This window comes from Pelobates fuscus, chromosome 3 (assembly GCF_036172605.1).
Source record: "Pelobates fuscus isolate aPelFus1 chromosome 3, aPelFus1.pri, whole genome shotgun sequence".
NCBI lineage: Eukaryota > Metazoa > Chordata > Amphibia > Anura > Pelobatidae > Pelobates > Pelobates fuscus.
The window spans coordinates 175,697,428-175,717,323 of record NC_086319.1 but is presented as its reverse complement, the minus strand read 5'-3'; the positions used below and the strand labels follow the sequence as shown (position 1 = coordinate 175,717,323).

The window sequence follows — 19,896 nt, the reverse complement described above, 5'->3', positions numbered from 1 at the left end:
TTTAACCCAATTGTGAGGTTGTTCAACACAGGAATCAAATTGTAATTTCTATTATGGTTGTGATATAGTTTTTGTTTTGTTTTTTTAAATTCATATGTGCACCTTTTCCATCCTTGATTGTCCCTGGTTCAATGATGTTACTATTGACTTCTGATAAAGCAGAGACAGCATTTTTAAATAAAAATTAATTCACATGCAGCATATTTTCCCAGGATTCCTTTGGTTAGACTGTGATCGCATATGTCTGCAAACCTTGAGTTCTCACTGACTTTAAAGGAAAATCATAATGACAGTAAAACTTGCACGTAAAATTGTGACAATTCTCCAAATAAGTTCTTGCGACATTACGAAATAACAAAGACTACAAGACTTCAATGGAGATAACATGAGTTTAGCAATACTTCATCTTGATAACACAGTAAAACACCTCCTTGGTGTTTACTGTTAGTTTTCATAGATGGAAACTTTTCTTACAACACGATGCATTGTTCTTTTGATTTTACATGTGCTTTACTCCATTCAGCTCCGATATCTCAAAGTGAAGACAAGCTCAATTTCTCAGTAAGTCTTCACAAAGCCACTGGGATGTAGTTCTACCCAGCTCCTGCTCGATTATCACATGTCACACTCACATTACTAAAATCTTACTTTTTCCAAGCTCTGTGATGATTTTTTTTTTTTGCACCAAGCACTCTGAATAAAAATATAAATATTTGGATGTATCACTGTTCTTCTATCTCGGATGGTACGTCACAATTCACATTCTATAATTTCTGCGATTTCTCTCATCAGGCTGGAGAATGTGGGCCGTAGTTCTGCTTTCTAAGAAAACATCAGGTCAAAGAGTCACTATTAGTTTGTAAAGGCACCATTATCCTTTAAAATATATCTATGCAACATCAATGTTGCAAAGAGCCCAGTATACTTTACAACAGTATACTTATTAGATCTAGCCTTACCTCTTCCCAACAGTTGTTCATTAGTTTGTACACCTTCTCATTAGCCATCTTGGGTTTGAAGAGTCTCAGACCAGCTGATATTTCTTCTACAGCATCCGAGTTGCTAAGATGCTCAAAGGGTGTCTTGCCCTCACTGAAAATTTCCCAGGCTAGCACACCTTTCAAGACATAGAGAGCTATATTTAGAGTCAAGTACACAGGTTAACTGGTGAAGAGAGACAAGAAAGGTTGACGCACATGTATTTTTGGTACTCTGTGAATTTGATTTGAGTTGATAACTGACTTGGCCTACATAACCAAGATGTAAATAGAGGGACCCTTCAAAATTAGGAATACATCTTTGTATTCCCAACACTAAAGTTTTCTTTTAATATTGTTGACAATTAGATCTTATTCTTTTGGTACACTGAACTGATTTCGTAATAGGTGTGCAAATTAACAACCAATGAAATATACTCATATACTATCCTATATGAAAAATGTAAAACAGGAGGATTTGGATGACTAATTGTATCTCATTTATGTAATTGGATATCTTCTATTAGATATAACCGCCATGCATAGTTTTATGGTTGTACGCTTTCAAATGAATATGATGTAAAGTCTGACATGCAGGACAATGCCAATGCTACAGAGCAATAAAAGCTAACACTTAGCACTCCAACTCTTCTAGACTGCCTTTCCCACAGTGACAGCTAGTTACGTTTAAAGATTATGGAGTATTAAACTCTACCCCCAGAATGTGACATTGCCCTGTAGCTTAGTTCACCCCATCACTTAACAGTATGTATATGGCAAATAGCATCCACTGTAAATAGGTCTGGCAGCACCACAGCCCTTGGAGACAGAAAAATGCCTCTGACTTCTAGGGTATAAGGATCCAACAGCCCCATGCAAAACCAATGGGTGACATCAGACATTCTTTTAGAGCAGATTGAACAACATTATTCTTTTATTGCAAACTGGGGAAGGGAGATGCTGCCTCATCTGCCCCTACAGACTATCCTCAACTGCTTACCCATAACACTTGTCCTGGCTACGGGTCATGGTGTAAGAAATGTATGATTAAACTTTTGGCTTTTGACATAAAATATATTAAAAAGGAGAATGTCAGACTAACTAACATCTAGCTGTAACAATGCAAGTATTTGTTTTTCCCAAGCCATCCTCTTTTGTAAAGCTGAGGAATACTCAACCTACCCAAGAATCACACTAACTGGTCACTTCTTACAGAATGATTTATTATAACTGGGGGGAATAGATGAAAGGGTAAAATTTGTATAAAAAAGTACTAGTATACAGCATAGCAATATGCTTGAAAATAATAATATCATGATATTACAATTATTAATTTACACCCCATAATCAAGGACTCATCAGTTTTACCGGTAGCCAAAGAATGTACTTTACTGCTTTACTCTATATTATTGGAGGCAATTATCATCCGTTAGCTGCACGGCCTGGGAATTGACAGTAATAATATCTCCCAGACAATGTCAAGCATTCCAGAGTTTGGAGCAGGAACACTAGATTCATAAGCTATGATCTGCAAAACAAAGACTCATGGTTTATACAAGGAGACTGCACCATTAGCAGTTTGTTAATATAAAATATGTTAGAGGGAGCTATATAGTGGGGATGTACCGAAGGGCAAGCTATTGAGTTTCCTCTAAGCTTTTGTCCGTTCTCAGAGTTCTCATTCTTTCTTTTGAGCTATATAGCGAGCCTCGATGTGGTGCTTAAAGGGATACTATAGTCACCCATATTACTTCATCTCAATGACAGTGGTCCTGTCCTTTTAACCCTGCAATGTAAAACGTTGCACTTTTTTAGAGCTAGGGACTATAGCCTCAGGAATATATGTTTGCAAATTACAACATCAAATAATATCCTTTAGACCTCTACTAATCTGTGTGATGGCCTTCATAGCTTGTTTATTTCTAATTTGTTTTTGTAGCCCTCCATCTTACTCAAGTATGGTATTTCTAAAAGACAAATGACTGTACATAACAATATTTTTATTATTTAATTCAAGACCCTGAGGAGGCAGACCAAAGGGCTAGATGGGAACAGGGACATGTGTGAATGGGGGGAGTGTAGAAAGTTCAAAGAAAGGAAGTCCTGTAATTGGGGGGAGGTGCTATAGACTAAAAGGGGGTTAGCAATATATATAGGGGGAGCCATTTTCTTTTATCTCCCAGCCATCTTAATTATCCGGCTTAGGAACAGCTTCCAGCCCACCCCCCCTTGTTATATTTCTGTTATGGTGTTCTCTTTAAGTGCTAATTTTTTTTCTTGTCACAGCAGGCGGATGAAGGTCCTTGCCAATCAAGGTTGGACCAGCGGTCCAGTGGAAAAGGTTCAGGGCTGATCCCTCCCCTAGCCTCGGGTTTAAGGTACGGGTATTGCCCACTGAACCAAAGCCAGTGGATAACATGGATGGTATTGGAAGGCCAGTTGTGGTGTAAGGACGATGGGGGAGGCAAGCGCTCATGTTAATGTAGACGGTTAGTAAGGATCCAGTGATGAAAAGTTACTGTTATTGGATATATTATATTAATATGTTATGTTGATAATGTTTATTGTTTTAAATAAGGCTGTGGCCTGTTGTCACCACTTACGTCTTGTATCAAGTTATTAAGGGTAATTTATCGTAAGTAAAAGTGTACCCTCCTACACTGTCCCCACTACCTTCACACATGTATCTAGAGATAGCCGTTATACTCCTCAAAAGACTGATGAAAAGAGATCCTATACATTGTTGTTGATTGTGCAGAACTTTATAAAGGCACTCTGTCACTCCCCTCCCCCCATGAAAAAAATGTATATTTCAGTGGATAAAAATTTTATGAAATACAAATTTTGACTGTGTTGGAATTTCACTGAAATTCCTAACCAGTCAAGTGATATAGGGAGGGACTTTGTCTCTGAATACTTCCTTCGCCTGACACTTGTAGACAGTGAGCGGAGCTACCACCGTTTAGAAGTAACCAGGGGCGAACTGACAACTCACAGGGCCCTCGGTCAATAGGAGATCAAGGGCCCCCGTCCTGGTGCAAGGTCTTTGTGCAGCTCTCACACAGATATTATGTTTGCGCTACCCAGCATGGCTGTGTAAGTCAAGACTTCCATGCCAGCAGCCCCCCCCCCCCCCCCAAACACAGCAAGATATACTTTAAGGGGTTAATCCAACCAAAAACAGTGTTTTACTAGCATGCCTTACACAATGGGAGTGGAATGGGGTGCTGGGAAGTATAGGTGCTGTAGTGGATCCAGTGAGGGATAGGGATGAGAGGGATGGGGGCTGTAGTGGGTGCAGGAAGGCATGGGGTGAGGTGGGTACAAGGAGATATAGAGGCTGAGGAGTGTGCAAGAAGGCATAGAGGCTGTGGTAGGTACAGGGAAGGGATATGAATGAGAGCGATAGAGCTGTTGTGGGTGAAGGGGGCATGGGTCTGGGATGTTAAAGGTGGCTTAGGGGCTCAGATCGGTAAAGGGGGCATATGGGCTGTGGTGGGTGAAGGGGGCAAATGGGCTCAGATGGATAAAGGGGCAAAGGGGCTGTGGTGGGTGAAGGGAGGCATAGGGACTGTGGTGGGTGAATGGAGCATAGTGGCTATGATGGGTAAAGGGGGGCATAGGGCCTGGGATGGCTGAAGGGGGCATAAGTGTTCAGATGGTGAAAGGGGGCATGTGGTCTGGGATGGGTAAAGAGGGCCATAGTGTCTCGGATGTTTGAAGGAGGCATATAGGCTGGGATGAGTGAAAAGGGGGTGTAGGGGCTGGCATACATAAAGGTGAGACACAGGGGCTTTGATAGGTAAAAGAGGCACAGGGACTGGGATGGGTGAAGGGGTTGGGATGGGTGAAGAGGGCATAGGGACTGGGATGGGTAAAGGGGGGCAGGGACTGGGATGGGTAAGGGGGGCATAGTGTCTGGGATGTTTAAAGGAGGCATATAGGGATGAGTGAAACGGGTGGGAGGGTTAAGGGGGGCACGGGGTCTGGGATCAAGGAAGTAGGTCACAGGGTCTAGGATGGGGAAGGGAGAACAGGGTCTGGGATGGTGGGCACAGAGTCTGGTATGGGGAAGGGGTGCTCAGGGGGTGGGATGGATAAAGGGGGCATAGGGGCTGGGATAGGTGAAGGTGGCGCAGGGTCTGGGAAGGTGGCACAGGGTCTGGGATGGGGAAGGGGAAGGGGGCACAGAGTCTGGGATAGGGAAAGGGTGACACAGAGTTTGGGATGGGGTAAAGGGAGCTGGGTAAAGTGGGCACATGGGGTTGGAATAAGTAAAGTGGGCACACTGGCTGAGATATGTAAAGTGGGGCACAAGAACTGGGATGGTAAAGGATGCACAGGGGTTGGAATGAGTATAGTGGGCACAGGTGCTGGGTTGGGTAAAATGGGCACAGGAACTGGGATGGTAAAAGGGGCACAGGAACTGGAATGGGTATAGTGGACACAGAAGCTTAAAAAAAATATTTACATACCTGTCTGTCAGGCTTAAGCAGATTCTGGAGGAAAGGACAGGACAGGAAGTGGAGCTCCTGTGTGAGGAGAAAAACCTGCGATCTTGCGGGATCCTATTAGATCTCAATGCTGTACAGCAATGACGTTGACTCTTGTCGCTGGACCAGCATGAGCTGAAGAGGACCCACCAAAACAGAATGTCTGCACCCGTGAGGGACAGATTCATATAAGTGGAATTCACCTTTACCTGCCCCCACCAGACCCCCAGTCGTGATGTCACCGTTGAGGGTCTTTGCGAATTTTGCAAAGTCCCCAGATAGTGACAGTGCCACTTTAATTAAGGGAAATATTAAATTCATACCAAAAGACCACACGTCAGATTTACTGCTGTAGCGTCCATATCGGAATACTTCTGGAGCAGACCATTTCACAGGGAACTTGGTGCCGGTGGAGCTTGTGTACTGATCATCAAGAACAAACCTGTAAAGATTGAGTAGGGTGAGATTGTGAGCTATTTATAACACACCTGTAGTTCCTCATATGCTATTATGGACACCTGGAATAGCATACAGCAATTTATTTTTCTGACTTTTCTACCATAAAAAAATATTTCAGTACTCTTGGTATAGCAATTCTACTTAGTTAATGATATGCTTTGGACTTTAGCACGCACTTAGCAAGGTTAATGGAATTTGTAGATCATTAACATCATTTTTGTCATTAACGGTACATTTTCAAGCTGGACAGAGGTGGCAAGAAGTGTCCCTCAGGGTTCTGTTCTGGGACCCCTTCTATTTAACATTTTTATAAATGATCTTGAAAAAAGCATTGAAAGTCATGTTTCTGTGTTTGCAGATGACACAAAACTCTGTAAAATAATACAATCTGAGCAAGATATTACTTTGCTGAATAGGGATTTAGATAGACTGGAGGACTGGGCACTCAAATGGCAGATGAAATTTAATGTAGAAAAATGCAAAGTTATGCACTATGGTGTAAAGCATGCACAAACCACTTATACCCTTAATGGAAGCGAATTATTGATAACAACACATGAGAAGGACTTGGGAATTGTTATAGACAACAAACTTTACAACAATGTGCAATGTCAGTCAGCAGTGGCTAAGGCTAGTGGGGTATTGTCATGCATGAAAAAGGGCATTAATGCTCAGGATTCTAAGGATATTATGGCACTAGAAATTAATAAAAGAAATGAATAAAAGAAATGGAACATTTTAGCTATGAAGAAAGGTTAACAAATTTAAAACTCTTTAGTTTCGAAAAACATCGCCTCAGAGGGGTAATGATAACATAATACAAAGATATTCGGGGCCAATACAAACCATTGTGTGGAAATCTATTCACCAACAGGACTTTACATAGGACACAAGGTCATGCGTTTAGACTGGAAGAAAGAAGATTTTGCCTAAGGCAAAGGAAAGCTTTTTTTACTGTAAGAACAATCTGGATGTGGAATTCTGTGCCTGAAGAAGTGGGTTTATCAGGGTCCATACAGATGGTCAAACAGCTACTAGATGCATACTTGCAAAAACAGAATATTCAAGGATATAATATTTCAATGTAGGGTAATAACTGCTTGATCCAAGGATAAATCTGACTGCCATTCTGGGGTCAAGAAGGATTTTTTAGACTGGAAGAAAGAAGATTTAGTCTAAGGCTGAAGAAGTGGTTTTATCAGAGTCTGTACAGATGTTTAAACAGCTTAAACAGCAACTAGATGCATACTTGCAAAAACAGAATATTCAAGGATATGATTTTTCAGGATAAATCTGACTGCCATTCTCAGGTCAAAAAAGATTTTTTTTTCCCCTAGTTTGTTGCAAAATTGCTTTAAACTGGGTTTTTTTTTTTTTTTTTTTTTACTTCTTTTGGATCAACAGCAAAAAACAAATGTGAGGAAGGCTGAACTTGATGGACACATGTCTCTTTTCAGCCTAGTAACTATGCAACTATGTAATCTGGACAGCTAGAATTTAACCACTTTGGTAAAGACATTAAAGTTTAACAGACATACTGGTGTAAAGTTAGCAAAATTTACAAATCATTCACTATCACCTTGAAAGTTTTTTTTTTTAAAATGGCTTAAATATTCTGTAGGACATGAGTGTGCACAATAGGTGTGCTAGGTGAGCCAAGGCACACCATAAATCGGCGTTAAAATTGTGCTCCCTCTTCCATTTCTTTGTATATCCCTAGTTATCATTAGCGTGTAAACGTATTTTGTACCTCATTTTTAAGTTGCTATTTTTATTTAAATGTAATGTAAACTTAAATTTTCTCTGATTGCATACCCTAAAGCAATGTGCTGTACATACCCAAGCTGGAGGCTCTGAGCTTCTTAATGGTTACTCACCTGGTCATTCCAAAATCTGAAACCTTCACGACCAATGACTCCCCAACCAGACAGTTACGTGCTGCCTGTGGACAAGATTTTGAAATTATTCCATGGGCATGTAAATGATTGAAATGTATGTGATGATTATACAAAATGAAGTGTGCAGCTTACCAGGTCTCTGTGGATAAAATTAGATTTTTCTAAATATTCCATCCCCTCACATACATCTTGACACATCTCCAAAGCCATTCCCCGACAAAGCGAGCCCCGGTTCCTGCGAAGGTATTCACTCAGACAACCATGTTCCATGAACTCGAAAACCAAAAACAGGGGATGTTGCTGAGTGCAGACACCCAGAAACTGCACCAGCTTAGGGTGAGAAAGTTTCCTGGAAAGTAAAAAAGGGAGAAGATAAACCACAGGGAAAAATGGAGATGAAAGGTGTTAAAACAGTTTTTTCCCCCCCCAGTCATACTGAATTTACAGATGTACGTTGCCAAAACAAGTACCTAAAAAGAGGTACCTGCTTAAAAGAGTAACCGATAACCTCCATGATTTAGAAACATGCTATAATGCAGAAAGTGAAAATAGCATGTTTTACACATATTTTAAGTACAAGTCCCTAAAACGTTTAAGGACAACTGTAATGAACACTTGCAGTGCTCAGTCTGAAACACAGATTATGCTTAGCATGAAACAATGAAAGTGCAAATAATTTGTAATGAGTCAAAGCTAACTGTTTCAGGCTTCTCAAATTGGAAGTTCCCATAAAAAGTATACTTAAATTCTTAGAACATGTATGTATTACATAGTTACACAGCTATGCAGGCTGAAAAAAAAGACATGTCTGTTAAATTCAGCCTTTCTCACATCCCAGTTCAAAGAGCTTTCCAATTTTGCAACAAATTAGAAAACTTCCTTCTCAATCTCTGAATAGCAGTCGGATCTCTCCTTGGATCAAGAAGCTGTTACCCCATATATTTAATATTATCTGAATATTGTGTTTTTGTAAGAATTCATCCAGTTGCTGTTAACCATATGTGTAGACTCTAATAAAACCATTTGTTTATGGCATTAATGACACTATTCCCTTTATGCTACCTAAACGGCAAAAACAGCTTACATCAACACCTGGGCTTCTTCTACAAAGTCTTCTTCTGACATCATTCCTTCCTTAATCATCTTGACTGCAACCTTCTGTATATCTTGCCAGAATGCAACCTTGACCAATCCAAACTGTCCACTGCCAATATCCTCTATGAAAGTCAGGAGGGTAGGGTCAATCTCCCATTTTCCTAAATACAGACACAGAAATCACAATTGAGAGAATTGTAGAAACTTTTAAACCTAATTTTAATGGCTATCAAACATGTGAAGTATTAATTTTATTTTGAATCAGGTTTTTTTCTGTTTGCAACATTTATGTCAACTGACCACAATCAGAATTGTTTAGTGAATAAGACCATACCATGCATACAGTAAAGCAACATTGCATATTTAATGAAGTGCGTGCCTAAGTTAGGAAGCAAGGTGTACATTTAATAATTGAATGAAGAGAAGGGTTGCACTCATGCAGTTACACACATTGGGAGATTTATCATGTTGCAGTTAACTGTAAACTGAAAGCATGTGTCACTTGTTGACAATAACAAACTCACCATAACTCAATCCAGCAGTAACAGGTAGTGTCTCCTTCCACGAACACACAGGATAACGAAGTCGAGTAACCAAACCTGAATAAATTATACAAGCATATGGGGAAAACAGGTAGAAATAATCTGCAATGTATTTTAAAACGTTACTACTTTAAAAATATATTAAAAGGTGTTAATGTTAAAAAAGAGCTGCCATGTGATTACACAAAAATTTATTTATTGCAACACGTGGAACTTAAAGACGCTGGAGATGAATTATAATGAGAATTTCTAGGACAATGTTCTAAAAGTAGCCACCATGGAAAACAATGGGTCATTCTAATTTGTCTGTCTGTCTATCTATCTGTTCCTGGGGTATGCAACCTGCAGGTGTTGGGGTTGTCCTCCTCTTTCTGCATTACTGGCTCACTAGATTTGATAGGTGCTATGGTTGATTGTTTCACTTTTAGAAACTTAGTCTAGAGTGGTTAATTTCTTAATGACCTTACTTCTTTCCTGGGGTCTATTGGGTGTCCCTTTTCTCCTGCTATAGAGAGCTAGAAGTTCCTACTGAGAGCTACCATTACCTTTCCTAAGCTAAGCCCTACAGTATCAGCCTGGGCTTAGATCATGACTGGAGCTTTTCTAGAGGCATGGAGTGGCACCCAGCAGACCCCAGTTTAACAGTTAATAGTTTTATCATTATGGGGCAATCTTGGCACCATAATCAGTAGTGTTCTCTACTCCTTATGATGCACAGCGTGTTCCTTTAAAGAAGTACTCTGAGAACATGAAGTACAGTCAAATACACATATATCATGGCTACTTACCTCCTCCATTATGCTGATGGTAATTAATGAGTTTTGGAATGTTAGTGAAGAGAAATTTCTCAGCCAAGTAATATTTGGGTGGAGAATCATTTGTTTCCCGTATGTGATAATGTTTCACAACTTGATTTTTCTCACTGACAAGAAAAAAGAGTTTAGGGAAGTATTGAAATACAAGTCTATCTAAGACTTATTGGCAAGCATCAAAACAGTGCTATGTATGCCATTGGAGATATAGATTGCTGCTTTAAAACTAGGTATGGATGGGGGCGGGGCCTGACAGCCAAGATGGCTAGACGCACAATCTAAGAGCTCCAGCGACCATGGACGAAAATATGAGGCTACCGATCGACAAAACAGTATTTATGGCCATCGGCGACTGGGATCAGTTACGGAACAGCAGTGGGACCATAACGATACCACCCCGGCACCGATACAATACGGACAAGCCTCACACGACCATGCGGCCTAAACGGGAGCAAAGCCTGCAGCCTGTGGACGACGACCGATCTCCCGGCCTGGAGCTTACTCCAAAACGGGAACCAGCCCTGCTACCCCCCCCCCCCCCATGGACCGGCGGGGGACATCCCGGTCCTCGTTGGGGGCGACTACCCCCATAATCACACCCGCACAAGCGACTCAGTTGACAAATAGACGAAAACTACAGGACCCACCTAAGATGGCGTCGCGGAGGTGGCCCAAGGCCAAGCACCCACGCATCACACCACCCACGTACACAGGGGACTTTCTGAGATTGATATGCTCCTACCTATGGCCAAAGCTCAAAGCCAGAAGGCAGCCCCATCGGATGGCAATGAGGGAGATGGTGGCATGGATCCGCCCGGCCAAGCGACGCACCCTGCAATGGTACCCCCCACGCAACCACAGAGCGACCTCCAAAACAAAGCGGCGCCAAAGCTCACAAAGACGGCGGCAAACAGAGCCGGATCAATCGACTGCCTCAATCCATCGTCCCGTGTCACGAGACAAGCTCGGATCTACACCTCACCCAGTGGTCCCAGAAACCGGGGGCAGGCACAGTACAAGCCTGCACGCTACCGTCCGCAAAGCCCTCGGCAACGCTAACCAAGATGCAGCGAGACAACACCCAGGGAGACAAAACCAGCGGAGAGCTCCCTCACGACCCACTGGGGAAAAGTGTGAACCCCCACGTGTGCTCAGGACCCAGAAGAACTGCCTGACAGAGCGCCAGCGTTTCCCGGTATCAGGGGTCGGCTGAACTTTAACTGGACTTACCTGTTCGTACCAGAGTCCTAGAAACGGTTATGTACTTTCTCCTATGGTTTACCCTGATTTATTGCCGGCCCCGAAGCCCTTGCTAGTACCAGTTCTGTGTTTTTGCTGTCGACACAACATGTTACCCGCAGTATTATTATATGCCACGTTATGTTATCTCTGTTTGACGTATCACTGCTTGTGACACATAAGTTAAGCGATCTCACTGGGTGTCATTTATTGCATGCGTAATCCAGCATGTTACTCAATGTTAAATAATATTTAGGCAATCTTATTTCTAGCGATGCTTAAATCTATGTTGCCTTATTTACACAAGCAACACACCAGTATACTTTCCACACTGACACTGTGCAGAGGTGTACTGACAGCGTTCTTGCCAGGTCTGACAACATGCTGGCTATAGTACACTACATTCTACGCTGAAAGCACAACCAGGCCTATTTTTTATTCGTAAGCAGCCTATGTCACCAGTTGTATATACCGTATTTGAAATCCATGCTCATGATAAACCTCTCAGGTGACTAGGCACACATTGTTATCGTTAAACCATTTAGTTCGGCACATGTTCTCAGGCACGTTTCAAATGTATCGGCAAAACATACAATCTATATATCAGCCACTCTTTTCTAAAGACACTTCACGAAAGCCAATACAAATATTTTACTAGCTACGAGTCCACCACCGTTTATAACCAGTCTTATTTTATTTAAAATGTTCATGTTCGTAATAATGTACGTAGCCTCACCCTAGCAAAGCACCTGCTCATACTCAATGTTATCCATATACGTTACTCTTTCTTTGTTATACCTAGAAAACCTTTACAGGCATGACTCCTTAACTTTTTACCATTACCTACCTTATGTACTACTTATTATTCAACATACTTCGTGGATTAGATAGAATTGTTAAAACTTAAATTTTAAAAAATGTGCATGTACTGCTGCCACTGTTTTTCCGTGTACTCAAAGTGTGCGCTGTTGTGGCGCTTGACCTAACAATGTACCTACTTGCACAACAAAAATAAAGAATAAAAAAAAAAAAAAAAACTAGGTATGGATAGTGGATGAAAGAACACACTAGGACAGTATAGCCCAATAGCTTACTGCTGGTTAGCTCTGCAATTGTAGGGCCTGCCTCCTTACTTGTTGTTTGGTGAAAAATATTAATATGACAGCTTTGCGATGAGGAGAAAAGAAACAGAAGTAATGTTCTCCATGTTCTTTGTGGTATTTGAAATGGGAATATAAAACAAGAGTTACCCAAAAGCTTTAGTGAAGATCGATACAGTGTACATTCCAGCTTGTCTTGAATCTCGGACCATGAAGGCTCCTTCTACTCCCTGTATGAAAGACGAGGAATGAGGATGTTAGCAACATGAGCAACTCCCCCTCCCCCCCCCCCCCCCCCCCAAAAAAAAAAGTACAAAAATGTATATACTAGATTAGGAAAACATGTTTTAATATAAACAGTGCTAGTCATGTAAACAGTAAAGGATAGAGTGTATCGATATATTAGCCACTTAATATGTATCTAAGGGTAGTAAACACACATTCTTTCTTAGATGAAAATTAATCATTTATTGCTTTAACCCCTTAAGGACCAAACTTCTGGAATAAAAGGGAATCATGGCATGTCACACATGTCATGTATCCTTAAGGGGTTAAAGTCTTTTTTGTAGGTTCCTGAATAAACATTGAAATCGTTTTAGCAGAAAACTAACAATTCACTGGTGTTCCAAGCTTCTATAATATGGCATATGAGAATTAGTATGGACCTCACAGAAGTTATCAACATAAGGGTCTCAGATGTATTTGCCTCTAGGACATTGACTTTTACTGACTGACTTAAAATGTTTGTTTTAAACAAACAGAAATGCCATATCATTTATGGATCTGTTTTTTAATACTTTACAAATTGTTGGAAGATTCTCATCAATACCAAATCTTTATTTATTTAACAAATTCATATATAGTACCATTATCCAGAGCGCTTTTACATAGATTAAGAAATTATACAAAGAGTGAAATTAGCATTTTGATGTCAAAATTGCACTATTCTTAGGTATAATAATTAGACAATATATCATGTTAGACTATAGAAATATAACAGTAAATGACTGAACATAATGGCAGCAAGTCACCAATGTGCTATTTCTTATGTATTAAATATATTGGTAGCAGGTTGTATTTGTTACATGTAAGATATATTAAATTTTTTCTATATATTTTAATATTTGTAAAGTATGATGCTATCGTTGATATATAGTAAATATATAATTGTTACATGTTTAATATATGTTAAAAGACTACACTTATTAGATAATCAAGAAATGTTTTAAAACTAAATAGAAAGCTTACTTGAACAAATGTAATAAAATAATATATATCGACAGGGGTATTCTAACTTAAAACAGTGTGAGTAGGGTGATAAAGTGCTGGATAAAAGCGCAAAACTGGAAATTAAGGGGTAAATTTAATATAACACAAATATCACTGTTAAAATACAATGAAACAATCCAGGAGTTAATAACTGGGAGAAAGAAAAAACAACAACTAATGAACGATAGAGCACCAATCAATAAGGGTAACATTGATAATAACATTCAAAAATGCAAATATAATTCAACAGAAAAGAAACACTCAACATTTTACAAATACCGATATCAATATAAATGCAGTGTATTTTAGTTTGTTGTGTGCCTGCACATGTAAACCCCACCTTGCTAATTCAGTACATCTCATCATCCACTATCACCCAATCAGTTTTGATAATTCCTCAAGTCTTTGTGGTCTGATTGCATAGGAGCGCCCAATTTTACTCTTAACACACACAAGTTTCAATTAGCTGCACATACACAGCAAAACCACAACATAGCATGGGCAAAGATCTTGCAAGTGAACCAAAATGTTCTTTAGATGCACAGATAGTACATGGAAAAATATTTATTTTATTAAGGGAGAAAAATAAGAAACCATGCTTACTCTTTCAACGAGCAGCTTTTCTGCTTGATTTCTGTTGATACCCCTGTTGTACCATCTAAAGGCAAGAGAATACAAAATAACTTTATTTATATGTCTGTTCCATCAATTATGATAATGTCTCAACAAATGATCCATCAAAAAGTAATTAAAATTAAGATCATTAACAAAGCTTAGATGGTCTGCCAAAGTAGAAATTAGTAACCATGGTAGAGATTAAAGGTAAATATGCATATTACTGGATGTTTTGCAGTTACTTACTCATAAGTCAACAGACTGTCTTCATTCTGCACAGCTAGGAAGGTACTCGGAGCATACCCTATGTGCCTGTATCAGTGAAAGATATGGTTGTTAATGTGTGTTCCTCTATCTAAGGTAAAATACACACACACACACGCACACACAAAAAAATAATTGCATTGAGTAGTGAGTTGTGGGATATTTCTTTATATATGTAGAATAAAGTCTAAATATGCAATCTATACCACGCATGGATATATTTTTCTCCTTAAACCATACTGTAAGTTTCTCCTATAGATGTTAAAGGGCACAGCAATGTGTAAAAGTACAGTAGAATAAACTACACTCACAACGGTATTTTTTTTTATATATTTATATATATATTGGTATGCCTGAATTGATTCCTCAAAAATAAATAAAAAAGAGACTATGAGCCTCGCTTACCTCCCTTATGTCCCAGCACACCAGAGTGCTCAGAGTGCTTACAAAACAAGCAATCCGAGTGCCCCTACTGAGCTTTCAAAGAGTGGGAAAGCCTTTATACTTCGCACTTACAAAGCCCTCGCTGGATGAAGTTGGATTACTTTTTGGATGACTGTTTTTTTCTGTAGTTTTTTTTTTGTAATTCGGGGCTTGTTTTATTTGTAATAGTAGTATCAGTATTATGGATTTATATTTGGCCTTTTGCGTGACTGAAGAAAAAAAGATTTAAGAAAAAAGATGTGCTGTAAAACATTTTTTATTTTACATAGATTAGGTTTATTGGACACCCTCATTATTATTAAGATCGTTGTTGTGAGGTGGCTTTATGACCCCTAGTCACTCAGGGAAATTATTAGGGGGTACTTACTTCTAGGAGGTGGACAATAGCAAGTTCACCGCCATTTGTCATCAAAAATCCCTCTACCCAAAGACCACAATTGCGAGAATAACAGTAGCATGTTCTTCCGCTTTGTTATTATTTTTACATTTTAATTTAGCAGCTGCCTAGCAAGCACTGACTAGCCACCACAAGCTTAACAGCTGTTGTTTTTTAGATAGTAAACTTTAAATCATGAAACAAACAAAACAGTTTGTTTATTGACCATTTCGTTCATTTTAGTGATTTGGTCAAATTTCTGTGGTGAGCATGCTTATTTATTTCCCCGGATCCACAGTCTAGCGTACAAGAAAACTCAAACTATTATCCCGCATACATATTTTGGGTTTTGGCTATTAAATGAGGTATAACACACTTTAGAGTCGCTGTAACAGTGTCTGTCTGGCCCAAATATTTTTTGGGGCATTGATCATCTCCATTTGAAACTATACTCTAATTGCTACATAGGAAGAAAGAGAAGTGCTTTGGGCCATGAAATTTACAATAGTTTCATACATTTGTACGATTTATTCAAAGTGGCTAAATAGCCACTTCAGTTTGGTTGTCAATCTGGGTTATTGTTAAAGGGATACTATAGGCTAACAGACCACTTCAGCTCAATGTTTACATTGCAGGTCTAAGACAGTCTCTACTGACTGTCTAACAGACAGCCACTAGAGGCGCTTCCTGGAGTTTACCGGACTCAGGGTCCCCTAAGTGACGCAGGACATCCTCACGCTGTGCATGAGGACATCCAGTGTCAGTGAAATCCCCACAGGAAAGCACTGAGGCAATGCGCATTAAGTTCCCCTGTCGGAGAAGGCGGAGCACCGACCCTGCACTAAGGGACAATGGCACTGGAATCAGATAAGTAAATAAAGTTTTTTTGTAAACCCTTTGTGCTATGGGAGGCAGGTGCGAGAGGGAGGGGTGGAGACCAGAGGGCATTATAGTGTTAAGAATACAACTTTGTATAATCTTACCACTATAGAATCCCTTTAACCCCTTAAGGACCAAACTTCTGGAATAAAAGGGAATCATGACATGTCACACATGTCATGTGTCCTTAAGGGGTTAACCTACTCAGGTTGATATTAAATCTTGAGAAAAATGTAAAATAAGCAAAGGGAGAGATAAAAATGGGAAGATTAATAATGGACATCGTCATCTTTAGTAATTGTAATCCTCCATTTCCACTTTCTCAGCACTGAGAGAAGAGCAGACATAGTGTAACTCTGCAACATGTATCATATTTTATACAACCCTGAACTCACAGCATCATGGTGGCTCCTCATTGCAGCAGCAGCAGCAGCAGCAGGTGTTTGGAGTCAAGTTCCAGTGAAAGATGAACTAATCTGTCATGGTGTGTCAGAGTTTATTTTTATATCTTCTAATTTGGTTTATATATTTTATTTTCAAATCTGTCATGTGGTTATTGCTATGTAGTGTGATCAGGGCCGGTGCTTGGATTTTTAGGTACATAGGCGAAGATGCATTTTTCCGCCCCCCCCCCAAAAAAACATCTTCACCTATGTGCCTCTTAACCAGCCCCTCTCCCCTCCCCGACCAATAGTGGTCCCTTCCCTGCCCCTTAGTGTTCTTCTCCCCTCCCCCCTCTTGTCCCTGTCTCTTGGTGTTTCTCTCCCATTCCCTCCCTGTCCCTTGGTGCACCCCACACCCCGTTAGTGGTTACACTCCCCTTCCTGGTGTGCCTTCTACCTCTATTGTTGCATTGCCTAGCGGAGCAGATCCCCTAAAGGAGCTTCAGTTTTCTGTACCCGGCCGAACTGACAGGGAGTGCTCTCTCTGTGAGCACCTCCTGTCAGTCTGGCCAGGTACAGGAAACAGAAGCTCCTGTACTGCGCTCTGCTCCGCTACACTCTGTACACACTGACAGTCACACGCTCAATGACAAACATACAGACGTCACTGACAGACACAGACTCATTGACACTCATTGACAGACACACGGATAGTCACACACATACTCAATGACAAACATACTCTCACTGATTTGACAGACACACACTCATACACTGACAAACACACTCATCATACACTGACAGACACACTCCTAAACTCACATGCACACACACAGACGCACTCACTCACACACGCTGTCACTCATAGACGCACGCTGTCACTCACAGACGCACACTCTGTCACTCACAGACGCACACGCTGTCACTCACAGACGCACACGCTGTCACTCACAGACACACACACAGACACTCACAGACACACACACTGTCACTCACAGACACAGACACTCACAGACACACACACAGACACTCACAGACACACACACTGTCACTCACGGACACACACACTGTCACTCACAGACACACACTGTCACTCACAGACACACACAGACACTCACAGACACACACAGACACTCACAGACACACACAGACACTCACAGACACACACAAATACACTCACAGACACACACACTGTCACTCACAGACACAGACACTCACAGACACAAACAAATACACTCACAGACACACACACTGTCACTCACAGACACTCACATACACACACACTGTCACTCACATATACACACTGTCACTCACAGACACACACGCTGTCACTCACAGACACACACGCTGTCACTCACAGACACACACACTGTCACTCACAGACACACACACTGTCACTCACAGACACAGACACTCACAGACACACACACTGTCACTCACAGACACACACACAGACACTCACAGACACACACACTGTCACTCACAGACACACACACTGTCACTCAGACACACACACAGACACTCACAGACACACACACAGACACTCACATACACACACACTGTCAATCACAGACACACACACAGACACTCACAGACACACATCACATACATTCACTAATTATTTTAATAAATATACATTTTCCACCCAGCCTCCTTACCTGGAGAGCTGGTGTGGATGATGCATCCTTCCCTGGGGTCCTGCTGAGCGGCGTGCGGCTGTGCTGTGCGGAGATCAGGCGCTGCGAGGGAGCTCTAATCTCACCGCTCTGCTCCCTTGCACGCTGTCTGCTGATACCGCGGGAGCCGGAATATGACGTCATATTTCGGCTCCCGCGGTAATCAGCAGACAGCGCGCGAGGGAGCAGAGCGGTGAGATTAGAGCTCCCTCGCCGCGCCTGATCTCCGCACAGCACAGCCGCGCCGGGGGCCGAGATGGTGGCTGGCAGGAGGGAGAGCTTCCCTCCTGCCGGTCACTGAAATTTTGCGCCCCCAGAGCCCGTGCGCCCTAAGGCGGCCGCCTGTGCCGCCTTATGGACGCGCCGGCCCTGAGTGTGATTAATAAACCTTAGAGCAGTGGCGTACACACAACCCATCGGGCCCCGGTGCGAAAACTGATCTGTGGGCCCCCCCACCCCCCCGCTTACTCTGCGCGGGCTGGGGCCGCAACACATGGCGGGCGGGCACCTGGTCACAGACACACACAAATACACTCACAGACACACACACTGTCACTCACAGACACAGACACTCACAGACACAAACAAATACACTCACAGACACACACACTGTCACTCACTGTCACTCACATATACACACTGTCACTCACAGACACACACGCTGTCACTCACAGACACACACGCTGTCACTCACAGACACACACACTGTCACTCACAGACACACACACTGTCACTCACAGACACAGACACTCACAGACACACACACTGTCACTCACAGACACACACACAGACACTCACAGACACACACACTGTCACTCACAGACACACACACTGTCACTCAGACACACACACAGACACTCACAGACACACACACAGACACTCACATACACACACACTGTCAATCACAGACACACACACAGACACTCACAGACACACATCACATACATTCACTAATTATTTTAATAAATATACATTTTCCACCCAGCCTCCTTACCTGGAGAGCTGGTGTGGATGATGCATCCTTCCCTGGGGTCCTGCTGAGCGGCGTGCGGCTGTGCTGTGCGGAGATCAGGCGCTGCGAGGGAGCTCTAATCTCACCGCTCTGCTCCCTTGCACGCTGTCTGCTGATACCGCGGGAGCCGGAATATGACGTCATATTTCGGCTCCCGCGGTAATCAGCAGACAGCGCGCGAGGGAGCAGAGCGGTGAGATTAGAGCTCCCTCGCCGCGCCTGATCTCCGCACAGCACAGCCGCGCCGGGGGCCGAGATGGTGGCTGGCAGGAGGGAGAGCTTCCCTCCTGCCGGTCACTGAAATTTTGCGCCCCCAGAGCCCGTGCGCCCTAAGGCGGCCGCCTGTGCCGCCTTATGGACGCG

General features: G+C 41.9%; 1 protein-coding gene across 1 annotated transcript in view; it reads right to left on the bottom strand.

The window, feature by feature from the left end:
• Positions 1 to 481: 481 nt before the first annotated feature.
• The window catches only part of ITK (IL2 inducible T cell kinase), a 75,453-nt gene continuing 56,038 nt past the window's right edge, over positions 482 to 19,896 (bottom strand). The window contains exons 7-17 of the mRNA XM_063445347.1: positions 14,746 to 14,811; positions 14,488 to 14,542; positions 12,766 to 12,845; positions 10,253 to 10,386; positions 9,447 to 9,521; positions 8,912 to 9,083; positions 7,960 to 8,176; positions 7,807 to 7,871; positions 5,794 to 5,912; positions 960 to 1,117; positions 482 to 822 (exon numbers count right to left, since the gene is read on the bottom strand). Coding sequence (XP_063301417.1) covers positions 751 to 822; positions 960 to 1,117; positions 5,794 to 5,912; positions 7,807 to 7,871; positions 7,960 to 8,176; positions 8,912 to 9,083; positions 9,447 to 9,521; positions 10,253 to 10,386; positions 12,766 to 12,845; positions 14,488 to 14,542; positions 14,746 to 14,811 — 1,213 coding nt within the window. The 3' untranslated portion in view covers positions 482 to 750. The remainder of the gene's footprint in view (positions 823 to 959; positions 1,118 to 5,793; positions 5,913 to 7,806; positions 7,872 to 7,959; positions 8,177 to 8,911; positions 9,084 to 9,446; positions 9,522 to 10,252; positions 10,387 to 12,765; positions 12,846 to 14,487; positions 14,543 to 14,745; positions 14,812 to 19,896) is intronic.